This window comes from Dasypus novemcinctus, chromosome 2 (assembly GCF_030445035.2).
Source record: "Dasypus novemcinctus isolate mDasNov1 chromosome 2, mDasNov1.1.hap2, whole genome shotgun sequence".
Taxonomy (NCBI): Eukaryota; Metazoa; Chordata; class Mammalia; order Cingulata; family Dasypodidae; genus Dasypus; species Dasypus novemcinctus.
In genome coordinates, this window is record NC_080674.1 from 40,454,425 (window position 1) to 40,472,189 (window position 17,765).

Genomic DNA, 17,765 nt, shown 5'->3' on the forward strand with positions numbered 1-17,765 from the left:
CTGAGACCTCGTATATGGGAAGCTGTTGCTGAACCACTAAGCCACATTGGCTTCCCTGAGTTGGTTTTTTCATTTGCTTGTTTGTTTTTGTTTTTTTCAGGAGGCACCAGAAACTGAACCCAGGAACTCCTAAGTGGGAGGTGGGTGCTCAACTGCTTCAACCACATCCGCTCCCTAAATACAAACATTTTAAAAGAAGTTTTGTTTACTGCTGTATCTACTGTTCAGATCTGTGCCTAGCGTAGAGTTGCTGCTCAATAAAGATTTGCCGACTGAACGCAATCAACTGGTATTAAAAAGAAGCAAACTCTACTAGTTTAAATTTTTGTCACGCATTATTATTAAAGGATGGTTTCTCTCTTCTTTTCATACTTAGATGCTAATTTAGTTCTAGTTTAGCCCTCCAATTTCTATCTTGCTATTTTAGAAAATAATAGCTAACATTTAATGAATACCTATCATGTACCAGGCACTATTTTAAGAGTTTAACATTTATTAATCCTCACAGCACATACTATGACAATGTAACGCATATTTTACATAAGAGGAAACTGAAGCTCAGAGTGTTCATGTGATTTTGCCCTGGTGGTGGAGCTGGGATTTCTAATATGTGGGTTTTGAATCCAGAGTTTTACCTTAACTTTGGTCTGATATTCTTGTTTTTTTTTAAAAAAGTAATCCCCATTTTACCTTATTGTTTCTAGTTATGGCTTTAAAATACCGAAGTCCTTATCACCATTGCCTCAAGTTTTTTCCTTAGGTAATTAAGAAAAAAAAAAGGACCTCTTCATAAATGTCTTCTGCTTCAAATAAAACTACATTTATCTGACAATGGGAACATTAGACTCTTGCTAACATACTTTTTAACAACAATAGAGGGAGGAGTGCTAATTAAATTGTGAAAAGATATGGTGTTTGAGTGTGAGTCCACTCTCTAGATTCCACTAAAATTGTATCAAAGTTCATTTAGGCTTTCACCCTTCTAGACTACAGGAGACTCTTCATTTAACCTCTCCAAATAGTAAACATAATCTGTATTCTTAAATATTTTCAGACTCAGGATGCTTTGTGGCAGATTTTTTATACCTACTATTTTGGAAAGCCTTACCCGGAGAGCAGAGTCTTGAACTACAATCTTTCTATGGTGTTTCCTTCATCCCTCAGTGGTATCCCAGGGTCAGCTGGACACTTGTGCCTAGATATTGGATCATAATTCTCTCCTACTTTGAACAATTCACAAAAAATACTTATCTTCCAAGCTATTTATGAATTATGTTTATATGTGATCCCTATAACATGTGCTTATATGAATCAATGAGTTTGTCAGAATTTCCCCTCCCAAAAAAGAGAAAATACAAAAATAAAAGCCTGAGTTTATTATTAACCTGATAATTTACATATTAATTCTGCTTCTGAATATCAGCACATCCATAGTGATAGAAGTAAAGACAGGCAGATTGGTAAGATTAACAGTATATTATTTATTATAGTATTGTGATCCTAATTTACATAAATGTAACTATTTTCCACATTGTTTCCCTGTTAAAAATATCATCCCATTAAAAACAAGTATAAATAATTACCTGATGTAATTTAAAGAATCTTTCGATCTCTTCTCCATCTCCACCCACATTACTCACAAGTAGGTGCCTCAACTGATCTACAGGTCTAAGTTTATGAAACATCAGACTCCCCTAAGACATAAAAAAGAAAGAAAGGACATGAATAACAGATTGACTAAGTTTCATTGGTGGCGACTGATGATGCTATCTTATTTAATAAAATCTAAGAAACAAAAATGAACTTCAAAAATAAAAATTAAACTGGTAAAAAAGCCATCTACCTTTCAACTCCCAACCTATACTAGGGCTATATACACAAAGTATATTTAATAAGAAAACACTGGGACCTTCCCCCACCAAAAAAAAGTAAAACAAAAATAAAAAAGAAGCATATTAGCCAGATGACCTGTCCACTGGGTAGGTCATTGAAACTGTACTTTAGTGTCTTTATATGCAAAAAGGGGATATTACCTACCTCACAGTGTTATTATGATTAAGGAATTAATGTATCTAAAGCAAATGGAAGAATGTCATGAACATAGAATGTATTATGTATGTTAGGTATTATCATTGTCATAATTATTATTACTACAATTATTATTATCACCACTACCACCATCATCCATTTTTCTTGAATTTATTGGTAAAAAATGGTAGGTAGTTTTAAAAGATAATTTGTTTGCTCTCCAGGAGCCATCCTCCAGTTCTTCCTTACCATCAAGTCAAGCCTCCCACAAATGATACAGGGATATGCCATGACCTAGTTTGGACTAATGATAGAAATACACACTTATTGAATTTCACTTTAGAACTCTCCTGACCCAGCAATGTCCTGTATGACCTGTGAAGAAATTTTGTGAAACTGTAAAGAGAGTTTTCTCAGTGTAAAATAAAATTATTCACTATACCATTGTGTGAAAGATGTATTTCTGCTTATGAGCTATCATATTACCAGTGCAAGAAGATTTCTCTGGGAATTTAACATTGTGTTGGGGGTGCCTCCCATGTAAACTTATGAAACAGATTAAATTCAATTACCATTTTAAAAAAAGCCTATTATCAGACATGAAGCATATTATAAATCTTTATATTATGTGTGGTAATAGCACATGAATAGAGAGTTAGATAGGTGGAACAAAATAGAAAGGTCTGATATATGTTTAAATAAATACTGGAATTCAGTATATGATAAAAAAAGCCACCCCTTATGCCAATGGGTTAAAGCTAGATTATTCATTAATCATGGTGCCACAACATATAGCCATTTAGGGAAAAAAAAAACTAGATCCATATTCATACCTTATTCCAGGATAAATTCCAAACACAGCAAAGGTTTTAAGGACAAAATAAGACCATAAAAGTACTCAAAGAAATATAGGTGGATTCTTTTATAAATCGGAGAATGAGGAAGGTTCTTAACTATGACATTAATCCCAAAAGACAAATGATAAAAAAAAAAAGTTTGTATAGATTAGGAGCAGACAGTTCACTGAAAACATTTTGGATAGTTGAGTTCACACTTAATAGCATATTGTGCTTGCTTTATTAGTATGTATCAATAAAATTGTTTATATAGAAAATATATTTTTAAAAAAGAAGCATTTCTACAGCTTTACCACACACATGGAAAATGATAAATGCACAAGGTGGTATCATTATTTTCAATAGCAGAAGATGGTCCATTAATAAGTTAAAAACAGTAAATTCATAGAGGAATACCTCTCAAAAGTAAAAAACAAAACAAAACAAAAAACAAAGCATTTAATATGCTGATACAGAGAGATCTACAAAATATACTATTTATGTATAAAAAAAGTAAGGAATAGAACAACGTAAATAGTATGCTACCATTAGTTTAAAAAGATATTTGTATTATTTGTGTATCTGTAACACATTCCTGGAAAGATACACAAAATACTGGTTACATGGGAGGGGATCTAAACTGGAAGGGAATTTTTACTTTATATTATAGTATGTATTATATTATAATGTCTACTATACCTTTTGAATTTTGTGAGTGCATTACTTTTCAGTTCTTTCTGTATTTATAAACTACTCCTTAAGAATGTAATAAGGGTAAACATTTATAAATACCTAAGTAAATGACTCTATGAAGTGACAACTGCAGAGCACTTGATAAAAAATTAATGATTGCTTCTCTTCTTTTTGTTTCTGTTGTAAGAGTCCGTGCATACCTGTGCTGAGAGGAGAACAAATTTCTTTGGAGGTAACATGTGCTGCTGCACAACAACTGGTGAATCAGTTACTGGAACATGATCCTTATTTAACGGTGTAATTATCTTATCCACTCTCAAATCATCTATTGCAGAAAGAGCCCAGGAGTGACCATCAACACGGGTTGTCATCTATGTAAAAGAAATAAAGTGTGTATAGAACTTTTTGAAGATAGATAAAGCAAAACGTTCCAGAAATCTGAAATACTGTTAAAAGTCAGCATTTAATTTTCTATTCTTTTATCATTTTAATCAACTCCTTTACTAATAGTTTTTTCACACTAGAAGACAAAGGCAAAATTTCCTCAAAATAAATTGTAGTTACTATTTATTACAATTATAATTTTCTCAATAACTAAACTGGCTACTTTCTAAGCTGGCCATCTTCTCAAAGTATATTAATCTATGTGAGTAGGTTTAGTGGTTATACTTTCAGTGCTTAAAATTTGCTGACATAGGTTTTCACTCATCTTTTGAGGTTAGATTTGCTTTCAAAGCTAAGATACTCTTTTTTAAAAGTGTTTAGTATTTTAAAATATTTTATTAAAAAAATTTCAAACATAAAGGAATGCTGAAAAGCATACAGTAAATATTCACATACACTATACCTAGATTCAATAATTGTTAGCATTTTGCCATATGTGTTTTCTTTCTATATAATCTCTCTTTGCTAAACTCTAGGAAAGTAAGTTACAAACATCATGTCACCTCTCAATACTTCTGTATACATCTTCTAAAAATAAGGAAGTTTTCTAACATAACCACTTCACTATTTTAACTTAAACATTAACAATATTTCCTTAATAAAACATGTCTAGCCGATATATAATTTCTGCATTTCCCCTTACTGTTCTATTATCTTTTACAGCTGGTTTTTTTTTTTTGTGGAGGGGTGACTAGGATCTGATAAAAGTCCATGCAATATATGTGGTGGTTATGTTTTTTTAAAAGTCTTTATCTTTTAAGGTGCAACTCAATTATTACACAAATGAAATGATATGTCTGGTATGTGCTTAAAATACAACTGTGTTTGTATGTTTGTGAACATTTATGTAGGGAAGAGAAATTAAATAAGACAGGAAAAATTAATGTTAATTCTTATATAGGGGGTTCAATTTACCATTTCCTGTATTTTAATGTATGTTTGACAATGTTTTTTAAAAATTAAAACTTAAAAATGTAGGCAAAACCACAAATTAAAGTTATCTTTAGAATAAAATTCTAAGACTTAACTGTATTGGATGGCCGATAATTAAACTATGAAAAATGCAATATATTTAAATAGGACAAAGATCATTTCAGAAAAGATATACTTATTTTCAGGTATGTTACAAAAACATCCTAAAAGGTTTCCAATATTTTCTTTCTCTCTCTCTCTCTCTCTTTTTCTTTCTTTATTTCTTTATTTAATTCCCCCCCTCCCCGGTTGTCTGTTCTCTGTGTCTATTTGCTGCATCTTGCTTCTTTGTCCGCTTCTGTTGTCGTCATCGGCACGGGAAGTGTGGGCAGCACCATTCCTGGGCAGGCTGCACTTTCTTTTGCACTGGGCGGCTCTCCTTAGGGGCGCACTCCTTGCGCGTGGGGCTCCCCTACGTGGGGGACACCCCTGTGTGGCAGGGCACTCTTTGCACGCATCCGCATCGGCACTGCACATGGGCCAGCTCCACACAGGTCAAGGAGGCCCGGGGTTTGAACCGCAGACCTCCCATGTGGTAGACGGAAGCCCTAACCACTGGGCCAAGTCCGTTTCCCCAATATTTTCTTTAAAAGATGTTTTTAGTGATTGTCACAATGATTTCTAACCAGAGAGAGGGAAAAAAAAGGAGTAAGAGAATATACTTCTTTTCCACATGCTTTCTAACCATAAAATGATCATTAGAAGAAAGCAGTAATAAATTAGAAGTTCCTTAATATATGATTCTTCACTTAAAATTATTCACAGATTCACAGAGAAATCGTCACAATTCTCAGGATAACTTACCTGTGTTTCCATCATTGGCTTTTGGAAAGGAAATGTATCATGGTTGATACACCACAAAATGTCATTATCTTCATTTTCTGAGGCTGTCATCAGTAGAATACCTGAAAGTTTAAATCACAAAATTTTATTATATGCTATTAAATAGTACGCAATCCCAATAACTTTAATAATATTAATTATTAATCACAGATACATATTCACAAAAAGCAAACAAGTTACAAATAATTAAAAAATAAATCTCCTAAAGGAACATATAATTACTAATTATTGGTTATGTAGAAGCATTAAATGTTCCAGATCTTATACTGTATTTCTTTCAGGTAAATAATTATTTTTTTCACATTTTTTTTTTTAAATTTTATTTATTTAATTCCCCTCCCCTCCCCCGGTTGTCTGTTTTTTATTTTTTTGTGTGTCTTTTTGCTGCATCTTGTTTCTTTGTCCGCTTCTGTTGTCGTCAGCGGCACGGGAAGTGTGGGCGGCGCCATTCCTCAGCAGGCTGCTCCCTCCTTCGCGCTGGGTGGCTCTCCTTACGGGTGCACTCCTTGCGCGTGGGGCTCCCCTACGCGGGGGACACCCCTGTGTAGCACGGCACTCCTTGCACGCATCAGCACTGCGCTTGGGCCAGCTCCACATGGGTCAAGGAGGCCCGGGACTTGAACCGCGGACCTCCCATGTGGTAGACGGACGCCCTAACCACTGGGCCAAAGTCCGTTTCCCTTTTTTCACATTTTAACATTTCTGAAGTTAAAATATATCTTGCAGTTAACAGGTTAATTCAATTAACAACTTAAAAATTATTAGTACATAAAATGATGATGTGACTTATAATCAATGGCATCTAAATTCAATGAAATAGATTTTATATACTGGTTATTTCAAACATACCATGAATAAAAATGATGAGGTTGCTAGTGAAATGGCAGAGATAAATGTACTATAAAAGCGGTATACCAGGAAAACTAGGTGATATTACTCTTTGAATTTTAAATATACTCTCCAGTACGCAATTCCAGCCCCACCATCTAACTTGCCTCCTTTCTACTGTCTTTACTGACATCAGTCTTGAACCCACTGAATGGCTGCAGCTGATGGGATGATAATTCACAGAACATTTAACTGGCTTGTGAATAAGAGAGTAGATTATATATACATCAAAGTGACAGAAAATGTTTCTTAGTTTCTAGCTTATGGAAGTTTAGAAACTGGCAATTTGACTGAATTGTACACATAATTAAAAACATAGATAATTTTTCTTCAATGACTTTCTAGTTTTATAACTTAATTCAAAAAGAATAAAAATACTTAGAAATAAAGTTAACAAATGAATAAATTTAAAAAACAAGAGCAAGACTTGTACATTCAAACTATAAACACCACTGAAAGAAATTAAAAAAATAAAAAAATGTCTGAATATATCCACCCTAGTGAGTATAAAGTGGGTACCTCATTGTGGTTTTAAAAGACAAAACAAATGATTTGGAAATGTTTTCCACAATGGGAAAAAGCACATACAGGTACTGATTTTTAAGGTTTTGATGTTTAATTTGAATTCAATCTTTTTTTGTTGTTTTAATTTAACTATGAATCCAAAAGACTTGTCATCAAGACTGTATTTTTAGACTCAAAACTCTCTGTATTCATAAAAATACTGCCACAGCAGTCATAGTGTTAGCAGTCACTCAAGTCTTCCTAACTATTCTGAAGGAAAAGAGTTCAGATTCTACTGGAATGGATATTATACTGATATTACCAAGTGAATTTATATACAAGGCTGGTAATATACTGAAATTAAAACAAAACAGTATGGAAGCAGACTTGGCTCAATGGATAGAGCGTCTGCTTACCACATGGGAGATCTACGGTTCAAACCCAGGAACTCCTTGATCTGTGTGGAGATGGCACACTGCAGTGCTGATGCATGCAAAGGGTGCTGTGCCACACAGGGCTGTCCCCTGCGTAGGAGAACCCCACGCGGAAGGAGTGCCCTCCATAAGGAGAGCCACCCAGCGTAAAAGAAAGTTCATCCTGGCCAGGAGTGGTGCCATATACACGGAGAGCTGATGCAGCAAGATGACGCAACAGAAAGAGACACAGATTCCGGGTGCCGCTGACAAGAATACAGACAGACACAGAAGAACACACAGCGAAAGGACACAGAAAGCAGACGACTGGGGCGGGGTGTGTGTGTGAGAGAAATAAATTTTAAAAATTAAAAACAAAAAACAAAAAACAAAACAAAACAGTGCTTTGATATTTTAGCCATACTATAATTTTTATATATAAGCCAACTGAAAATATATTTTAAAATATTTAAAAAACAGAGTATCTGGATGTAAAATATTTTAATCTTTATTAGAACACTTGTTATTTTCAAATGCCTCAAAATGCCTTAAAAATACCTTCTAACAGTTTTAAGAAACAAATCTCATATCTGACAGTATTTTAGACACTTACCTTTACTATAAAGAGCTTTATGAACTTTTGAAGGTTTTTCCACTGTTGAAGATGCTGAAAATCCAGGAGGTAAGCGGACGTGAACCAGTGTCAATGTATTAGGCCGTGCTAATGGCTGTCTGAATGGACAAGTGCTGAAATACAACCTTATACCTGAGGAAGGAATAAAATTATTTATCAATCATAGGCAACAAAGGACCTAAAGTACATGTGTTACTGAATCAAATCCATGTAGAAACGAAGAACTCTATTAAAGCCATACACTAGTTTCCTGACTGGTTTTAAATCACCATGTAGACTCAACACGTTTCAGTAGAAAGAACTTGCAAGTACAGGCCAAGGGAATCCAAGTTCCAATTCATTGAACGTAAGCTACTTTACCTTTCAGGCCTAGTTTTACATCTATAACATAAGAAGACAGAACCGGAGAAACCTTCCGATTTCCAAAATTCTTAAATTTATAAATTGTTAACATGGTTTGATAATTGATATAGAAGTAAAAACATATTTCTAATCATATATTTCCAAATCAAAGGATAAAGAAATTTGTAACAGAAACGGCGGATATATCAATAAAACACCATACCTGCATGTGTGACAGCCAATAACTGACAGTCCAGTGATTCAGAATTTTCAATCACTGCTATTTGCACAATTGGCTTAAAAACTGACCGATCTATGGTCCTAAGAGAAAGGAGAAAAACTAAAGTGTATTTTTAAAATGTATAGCAAAAACATGTGTTGTTTACATTAATATTGTTAAGAGTAACCCCTTTTACAAAAAAGATCAAAGGAGGCTAAAACTACTGAGTGAATGTTTAATAGGGAATGAGATTTCTCAGAGCATGAAATATCACCGTAAAGATTACCACTAACTAAAAAGGCAAAAAATGAACCTTTCTAATGGAGAGATTTGATGAACATCAACTTAACCAAATGATCAACAGTGGAACAAACTGGTTTTATATAACTCCAGATATAATGCAGTAAGACGTTTTCATCACTTAAGTAATACTGGCTAAAAAAAGGTTACTGTAAATCTAATTATACAGAAAAAAGACAAATTAATCTACAAACAATACTTCTGCCTCACCCTCACTCCCAAATGTCAACACTATGATAAAGAAAAGGTGAGAGGGCTGATCTACATTAAAAGACTAACAACCAATGTAAATTGAAGAGCGCTGCAATCCTGGAGAAAAGTGGAAAGAAAATGAGCCGCAAATTTGAGATTATTCGGTAATTTTAATATGGATTGTACAAATATCAGATAACATTACAGAATTATCATTAGTTTTCTTAGGTTTGACAATGGCATAGTGGTTATGTAAGAGACTTAGGAGGCGGCGGACTTGGCCCAGTGATTAGGGCATCTGTCTACCACATGGGAGGTCCGCGATTCAAACCCCGAGCCTCCGTGACCCGTGTGGAGCTGGCTCATGGGCAGTGCTGATGCACGCGCAAGGAGTGCTGCCACGAAGGGGTGTCCCCTGCATAGGGGAGCCCTACACGCAAGGAGTGCACACAGTAAGGAGAGCTGCCCAACACAAAAGAAAGTGCAGCCTGCCCAGGAATGGTGCCACACACACAGAGAACTGACACAACAAGATGACGCAACCAAAAGAAACACAGATTCCCATGCTGCCGCTTACAACAAGAGAAGTGGACAAAAGAAGATGTAGCAAATAGACACAGAGAACAGATAAATGGGGGGGGAATAAATAAATCTTAAAAAAAAAAGACTTAGAAGACAATGAGGAATTTACAATGCAAGCAAGCCTGTAAATTACTTTCAAATGACTAATAGGAAAGTGAGGGAGCAAAATAAGGTAAAACATTAATAATAGGTGAATTTAGATAAGGGTACATCAGTTTTTACCATAATGTTCTTTTAATTTTTCCATGGATTTCAAAAAAATTTCTAAAAGAAAAAAAAGTTGGGGAGGAAAATGGAAATGTTTAGATTGTCTGCTTTGAGATTTCTTTTGTCTTAGAAAATCAACGACTATGTCACTTTTCCACAGAATACCTGATTCTTAGCAGTGACCCAGGCACACAGACAATAAAATCTGAAATTCTGAGTCCTTTGTTATGTGAAGAGAATTTCTGGAGCTAAGTCAGTAGGGATATAAGCAAACAGCATTGAAAAGTACTGAAAAAATGTAGTTTCTACATTAGGTTCCAGCATTTATTAAGAAAGACTTCAGGCAAATCTTAATATTCCTTATTTTGACTTTCCTCACGCATGAGGACAATACAACTATAAAATCTGGTGTTCCCAAGAGGCACTCACATCAATTATAAATCAGCTAAACTTGTACTATAGGTCTGTTAAAAGGGAGGGGGGATTATAAGAGCAGGAACTATAAGAGATTATAAGAGCAGGAACTATAAGAGAAATGTAGCTTCCTAGTTACAACACCTGTATGTAATGCCTATAATAGACCACCTAAACTTAAAAGATTCAAGGAAAAACACACGTCATGCTGTATTTTAGACTGCATAACCTGCCTGTCTTATGTTGCAAACCATCAAAGATACGAATATTGGCTAAATAAAATGAAGTCTCTAGTGGCTGTTTCAAACATAACCTATTATCTATGAGGTGGACTCCTTCAACATTCCTTACCTTTTAGAGATAAAATATTTTTGAGTAGGGAATAATTTTAGTATACTGTATATAAGCAGTATAATGATGACTGCAAATGAAATGTCTGAAAATAAATTATATATTACCTAGCAATGTTCCCAGCAGCAGAGACAATAGAATTCTGTGAAACAGAGGCAACTCTGCTCATTCCTTGTCCATCTTGGCCCAAGTCATACACCTGTGAATAAAAAATTGTACTCAAACACAATTATATACTGTTATTTGCTTTATTAAATAGCTTTGACTTTTTAGGGATTCTTTAATTTCGGTATTTCAAACAGGCATTGAAACACGCAGAGACTGGAGAGCTCATAAAAAGTGACCCTAAGAAGTGGTTTGGGGAAGCTGTTAAAAACCACAAGAGGGAAGTGGATTTAGCCCAATGGATAGGGCGTCCGTCTACCACATGGGAGGTCTGCAGTTCAAAGCCCAGGGCCCCCTTGACCCGTGTGGAGCTGGCCCATGCGCTGTGCTGATGCACGCAAGGAGTGCCGTGCCATGCAGGGGTGTCACCCGTGCAGGGGAACCCCATGTGCAAGGAGTGCGCCCCGGAAGGAGAGCCGCCCAGCGCGAAAGAAAGTGCAGCCTACCCAAGAATGGCACCGCACACATGGAGAGCTGACATAACAATAAGAAACACAGATTCCTGGTGCCTCTGATGGGGATGGAAGCAGTCACGGAGGAACACGCAGTGAGTGGACATAGACAGCAGACAACTGGGGGAGGGGAGGTTGAAATAAAAAAAGAACAGGGAAACGGACTTTGGCCCAGTGATTAGGGCGTCCGTCTACCACATGGGAGGCCCCCGGTTCAAGCCCCGGGCCTCCTTGACCCGTGTGGAGCTGGCCCATGTGCAGTGCTGATGTGTGCAAGGAGTGCCGTGCTACACAGGGGTGTCCCCCGCGTAGGGAAGCCCCACGCGCAAGGAGTGCACCCATAAGGAGAGCCGCCCAGCGCGAAGGAGGGAGCAGCCTGCCGAGGAATGGCGCCACCCACACTTCCCGTGCCGCTGACGACAACAGAAGCGGACAAAGAAACAAGACGCAGCAAAAAGACACAGAAAACAGACAACCGGGGGAGGGGAGGGGAATTAAATAAAAATAAATCTTAAAAAAAAAAAAAAAAAAAAAAGAACAAAAACAAAAAAACCCACAAGAGAAGCCTGAGAATAACTGAATCTTCTTCCTTAATAACAGGAATTTGTTGTCATCCCCTTTAAATAGTAATATAATATTCATACTCACCTGTACTACACCTTTCTCAGATCGTGTATATAAAATATTCCTGGAATTATCAATTGCAATTTGAACAATAGGATCTAAAAGTAGGCAAAACAAACAAACAAAAAACAAGCACACAACAACAAAGATTAACAACTCAAACACAGAAAATACTTATAAACACATTTAAAAAAAACAGATGTTGAAATACTATGGATTAAGAGCAGCACCACAAAAAAAGTTATTCAAAATCTTTGGGCTTCCATGTGCCAGTTGGGCCCTGAATCTCAATAAAGTTGCAACTCCTAATCTCAAGTTTACTGCACTCACACAGGATGACTAACAAGATGGTGAGTGACAATAACTATCCCGTGGAACAGAGAGGTCTACAGCTGCAAGCAAGATAGTTCCATCCATTTGCCCCATGGGATCTAAGCCCCCTCTCAATTAGAGGCAGAATGGACTTCACCATCCCAGAAACCTCAGGATTAGAGAATGAACAATAGGTTAGAAATGACTTACTGTTACTCTACTATAGACCTATTGTGATTCTAGCAATGGAAGAACTTTTATCACTGATGTGGAGGCAGTGGCCACTGGAGATTCTGAGGGGAGTGAGAGGGAAAAATAGGTATAAAATGGGCATTTTCAGGACATTGGAACTGAATGACGTTGCAATGATAGATATAGGCCATAATATGTCTTGCTGTAACTTACAAAATTGTGTAGGAGAGAGTTTAAACTATAATGTGAACTATAAGCCACACTTAGTGGCAATGCTCCAATGTCTTCATCAGTTGTAACAAATGTACCACTCTACTGAAGGATGTTGTTAATGTGAGAAAGTGTGGGAGGGGTTGAGAACATATGGGAATTCCCTACATTTTTAATGTAACATTTATGTAATCTAAGAATCTTTAAAAAAATAAAAATAAAAAAGTATATAAAAAAAGAGAAAATTAAAAAAGCTATTCAGTCCTTTACATGAATTTTAAACCAAAAACAAGCTCTAGCTTACTTCTCATTCAACGTTTACTGAACATTTGCTATAAGCTAGGAATACATAGATGAATTATATCTAGTCCTTTCCTTCAAGAAGCTTCCAGTTTAGTTTATTAAGTCATTGTGTAATGGGAAATAATAAAAATTGGTCACATTAAGATTTATTTACGTATATGTATCTTCATTTGCCAAAGCATTTTTAAAATTATTTCCCCTGCCTAAATCTCTCAATGCATTCAAAACTCAGATGCATTCCTCTTATACTAGGAATCAGTGAAAGACTAGATAAAACATGAGTCAGATGCCTGAATGTTTCTCTCTCTCTCTCTCTCTTACTCACATACACACAAATTTAGTCTTAAGTATTTACAGCTATTTTGGACATAATTTCTAAGATGCTATATTTACTGGAAATAAGTACCCTGAGAATAAAACACAACTGTCTCTATGCTACATAATCTCTTCCTTTAAGACAACTCATGAATATAAAAAATATTATTTAATATGAGAAACTATTCAACAGTGAGAATTTCTGTAGAAAATGTTTAGCCAAGGATAGGTAAAAAATGTTTTGTTTACAAAATTTATTGTTTTCTACTTACCATCTTCTGAGAATGTGAACTGTAGTAAGGAAGGAACAAGGAAAGAAAGTGAGCTCTTTGAGTGGTTTATCTTCCTGCATCTCTGGCTAAACCAGCCTGCTTCTGCCTTAAAAGAAAAAAAAAAGTCATAACTCTCTTAGCAACTACCATATACTATGTTTATAAGAATCCCCAGACCTTCATGATATGCTCATGATGATAGAGCAAGATATTTTATTCAAAAGTTAAGTACTGGGAAATGGGTGTGGCTCAAGGATAGGGCCTCTGTCTACCATATGGGAGGACCCGGGTTCAATCCCTGGGGCCTCCTGGTAAAAAAGAAGAGAAAGCATGCCTGTGCCCACGTGGTGAGCCGAGTGCCCATGTGGCGAGCTGAATGCCCATGTGGTGAGCCAGTGCCTGCGTGGTAAGCCAGTGCCTATGTGGTGAGCCTAGTGCCCGCACAGCAAGCTGAGCAATCAAAGAAAAACCAATTTCCCTCTATCAGATTGGCCAAACTAATGCCTGATAACATTAATGCCATTGAGAGAGAGAGTGTGTGTATGGGGTGAGGCGGTGATAAGGGTAGATTTATATATAGATGGCTGCCAACAGTTGAAACCTCTTAGAGGGCAATATGAATGAATGAATTAAATATAATTTCAAATGCTTATACTCCATAATGCAGCAATTACAATTCTAAGTCTCTATATAGAAAATATTTACACATGTGCACAAGGAGACCTGCAAAAAATACATTATAGCATTATCTGTAAAAGGTAGAAACTGAAAACAACCCAGAACTTGACTAAGAGAGGAACTGTTAAATCTCCATGTACATCATATTATGGTCTACTATGTAGCAATCACAAAACATAACATATATCAAATAGATACTAACAAGGAAAGACTTTCAAGGCAATTGGTAAAGTGAAAACCAAGTTGTAAAACAAAGTATAAGCAACAATTCAAGTGAAAACATACACAAAAGTGTACTGTGTATAAAAACATTCATCAATGTATATATCGTGCTAAGAAACATATATACAGAACTGATAAAGGCTTTACTTATGGGAAGAACTTTGGGAATTGTGGGAATGGTGAGATCATGGAGGACTACAGCTTTAACTATTTGTTTGGATATTTTCCATCAAGGATATACTAATGTGCTTAAATAATTAGAAAACAAAACCCAAATCTTACTCCATTAAAAAGAAGACAGAATGTTTATAAATGCCATACTTACTTGGTATGCTACTTCATATAAACAGCCGTCCTTTCCAGCCAAGAAAATTCTGCCATTATCAGTGGAAGTTATTGTTAAAAGGTAAGTATTATCAGTAGGAAGAGAATATAAAGGATCTGGAAGCAACTGCATTCCACCAGATGTACTGTCATTAAGAACTCCAGAACCTATTTTTAATATTATTTTTAAAGAAAGAACACAGAAATCAGTTTAACAGCTTTTTAAAGTTTAAAACAGTTCTGGCATTATCTATAGAAATTGTGTTTTTTATTGAATTCTTATTGACATACTCGATTGGTATAAAGAGTGCGAAATAATCAATTTGAGAATTGTAGTCAAATAGAACCTATGGAATATATATTATAAAGCTATATAAATATATTGTATAGTAAAACATCAAATAAGAAACACAAATTATTAAATTTTGAAAAATAGCCTGGGATGTGGAATAATCATAAAAACGAGTCACTGAAATTCAACATTATTTTATCCAAAACAGACAGTCAGAATACAAAAGAAATCAAGGAGTATGCTTGTAATAAATTGTGGGCTTCTTACTTTAAGGGAAAGAATGGAGACTGCATTATATTTCAGTGTTTCATGTGTTAAAATGGTCATTAAAAATTTAGAAACAAAGAAACTGATGATGTTATTTATCAGTGTTCAATTATTTCTCTTCTACAACTTTCCCTTTATTTTGGACATTTAAGAACTACAAAGTAACATGCTAAATAGATCCAAAATACTCTTTTGGTAAAGCAACTGCCTAAAAGATCCCAAATCTGTAGGGAGATATTACTCTACTATAATGCCCTCAAAAGTTAACTTAGTGAAATATACTGGGTTTGAATTATATTAAATTGGCCAAATATTTTTATTTAAAAAAAAACAACAACATGAAGGTTACCATACCTGTTTGTAAATTAGTATAGCTGAGTCCAAGAATCACTATATCCACAGGGGTTGCCAAAACAAGGAGGTGTCGTACATGGGGTTGAAAAATGCCTAAAGTAAGTAAATGTGGGATAGAAACTATTATCAGAAAAACAACCAGTATTTAAGCATTATTAGAATATGGTTTCACCATTTAAATGAGCTACATTTAAATGGTATATGCAAAGTCCTAATCCAGTGTAGCTAATTTTGATAATATTTAAAAATATACAATAGTGGGTTAATAGTACAAATATAAGAATGTTCATCTTTCTACAAGGTGTTAAGAATATGGTGAGACATAGAAAATATATAATTAATATATCATATAGACTATAATTAACAGTAATATTGTAATATTTTTATAGCAATGGCAAAGAAGGTACTCTATCAATGCTGAGGGTCAATAATAGAGGGTTTAGGGGTATGGAATTTTCCTTTTGAAGTAATGAAAACATTCTGAAATAGACTGAACTGATGATCACAACTCTGTGATGAAACTGAGTCACTGAGTATATACTTTGAGTAGACTGTAAAAGGCAGGGGACCATGTAACACAGCAAAACCTGTGGTGAATGATGGACTGTGGTTAACAGTACAAATATGAGAATGTTCTCTCACGAACTAAAACAAATATACAATACTAATACATAGTGTGAATAGGATCATTTGTGGGGAAAATACCAAATATAAGCTATGGATTATAGATAGCAGTAATATTATGAAGATGTTCTTTTATCATTTGTACCAAATATGCCACAACAATGTAAGGTGTTGTTGGTGGGGTGATGTATGGGAATCCTGTATGGTACCCATAATTGTTTTAACTCAAAATTTCTCAGAATAAACCAAGAGTCTACAACTGCAAGCAGGAGAATCGCATCCACCAGTCATGTGGGATCTAAGACCCCTCTCGATTTAGAGGTGGAGTGGACATCGCCATCCCAGGGTCCTCAAGATGGAGGAATAAAATATGGATTAGAGTGGATTTACTAGTATTCTACTACAGAATTATTATGACTCTAGCAATGGAAGAGACTGTATCACTAAGGCAGAGATAGTGGCCACGAGAGTTGCTGAGGGCAGGGAGAGGGAAGAAGAGATGTGATATGGGGGCATTTTCAGGACTTGGAGTTGTCTTCAATGATATCACAGGGACAGATGCAGGATATTATAGGTTTGGCATAACCCACTGAATGGACTGGGAGAGAGTGTAAACTATAATGTAAACTATAATCCATGCTGTGTAGCAGTGTTCCAAAATGTATTCATCAAATGCAATGAATATGACAGACTGATGAAAGAGGTTGCTGATGTGAGAGGAATGGGGTGGGGTGGGTGGAATGTGGGGTATATGGGAACCTCATATTTTTTAATGCAACATTTTGTGTGATCTATGTATCTTTAAAAAAAAAAAATACACATATACCAAAAAAATTTCTCAAAATAAATAATACATAATTTTCTCATAGACAAAAATAAATTATTACCTGTGACCATTTAAATAATATCAGTAGACCCTTCATAAGACTTTCATGCTGATGTGCTGGAGGTGCAGTTAATGTTGGGGTTTAAGATATATTTAGGGGATTTGAATCTCTGGACTGACAATGTGATAGCCAGGTCCTGAGCCTCAACAGACTCCAGCACCTACAATCTGATCTGTTGGACTCACCACACTCAGCTAAGATGGAGTTGAAGAAGGACAACCACCACACCATGGAGCCTAGAGTGATTACAACTGAAAATGGGAGTATTGCATCCAGCATCCATGTGGAATCTGAGCCTCCTCTTGACATAGAGGTGCAATGGACACAACCAATCCAATGTCCACATAGAAGAGGTGGCATTGGATTGGGAAAAGTGGACATGGTGGACGATGGGTATGGGGAAAGGCAG

General features: G+C 35.6%; 1 protein-coding gene across 1 annotated transcript in view; it reads right to left on the minus strand.

Moving 5' to 3' along the window:
- The window catches only part of NUP155 (nucleoporin 155), a 74,559-nt gene that overhangs the window by 43,355 nt on the left and 13,439 nt on the right, over positions 1 to 17,765 (minus strand). Inside the window, exons 5-14 of the mRNA XM_004447209.4 lie at positions 15,846 to 15,938; positions 14,934 to 15,100; positions 13,709 to 13,814; positions 12,129 to 12,202; positions 10,971 to 11,062; positions 8,821 to 8,918; positions 8,235 to 8,387; positions 5,778 to 5,878; positions 3,758 to 3,928; positions 1,584 to 1,694 (exon numbers count right to left, since the gene is read on the minus strand). Of these exons, the coding sequence (XP_004447266.2) occupies positions 1,584 to 1,694; positions 3,758 to 3,928; positions 5,778 to 5,878; positions 8,235 to 8,387; positions 8,821 to 8,918; positions 10,971 to 11,062; positions 12,129 to 12,202; positions 13,709 to 13,814; positions 14,934 to 15,100; positions 15,846 to 15,938 (1,166 nt within the window). The remainder of the gene's footprint in view (positions 1 to 1,583; positions 1,695 to 3,757; positions 3,929 to 5,777; positions 5,879 to 8,234; positions 8,388 to 8,820; positions 8,919 to 10,970; positions 11,063 to 12,128; positions 12,203 to 13,708; positions 13,815 to 14,933; positions 15,101 to 15,845; positions 15,939 to 17,765) is intronic.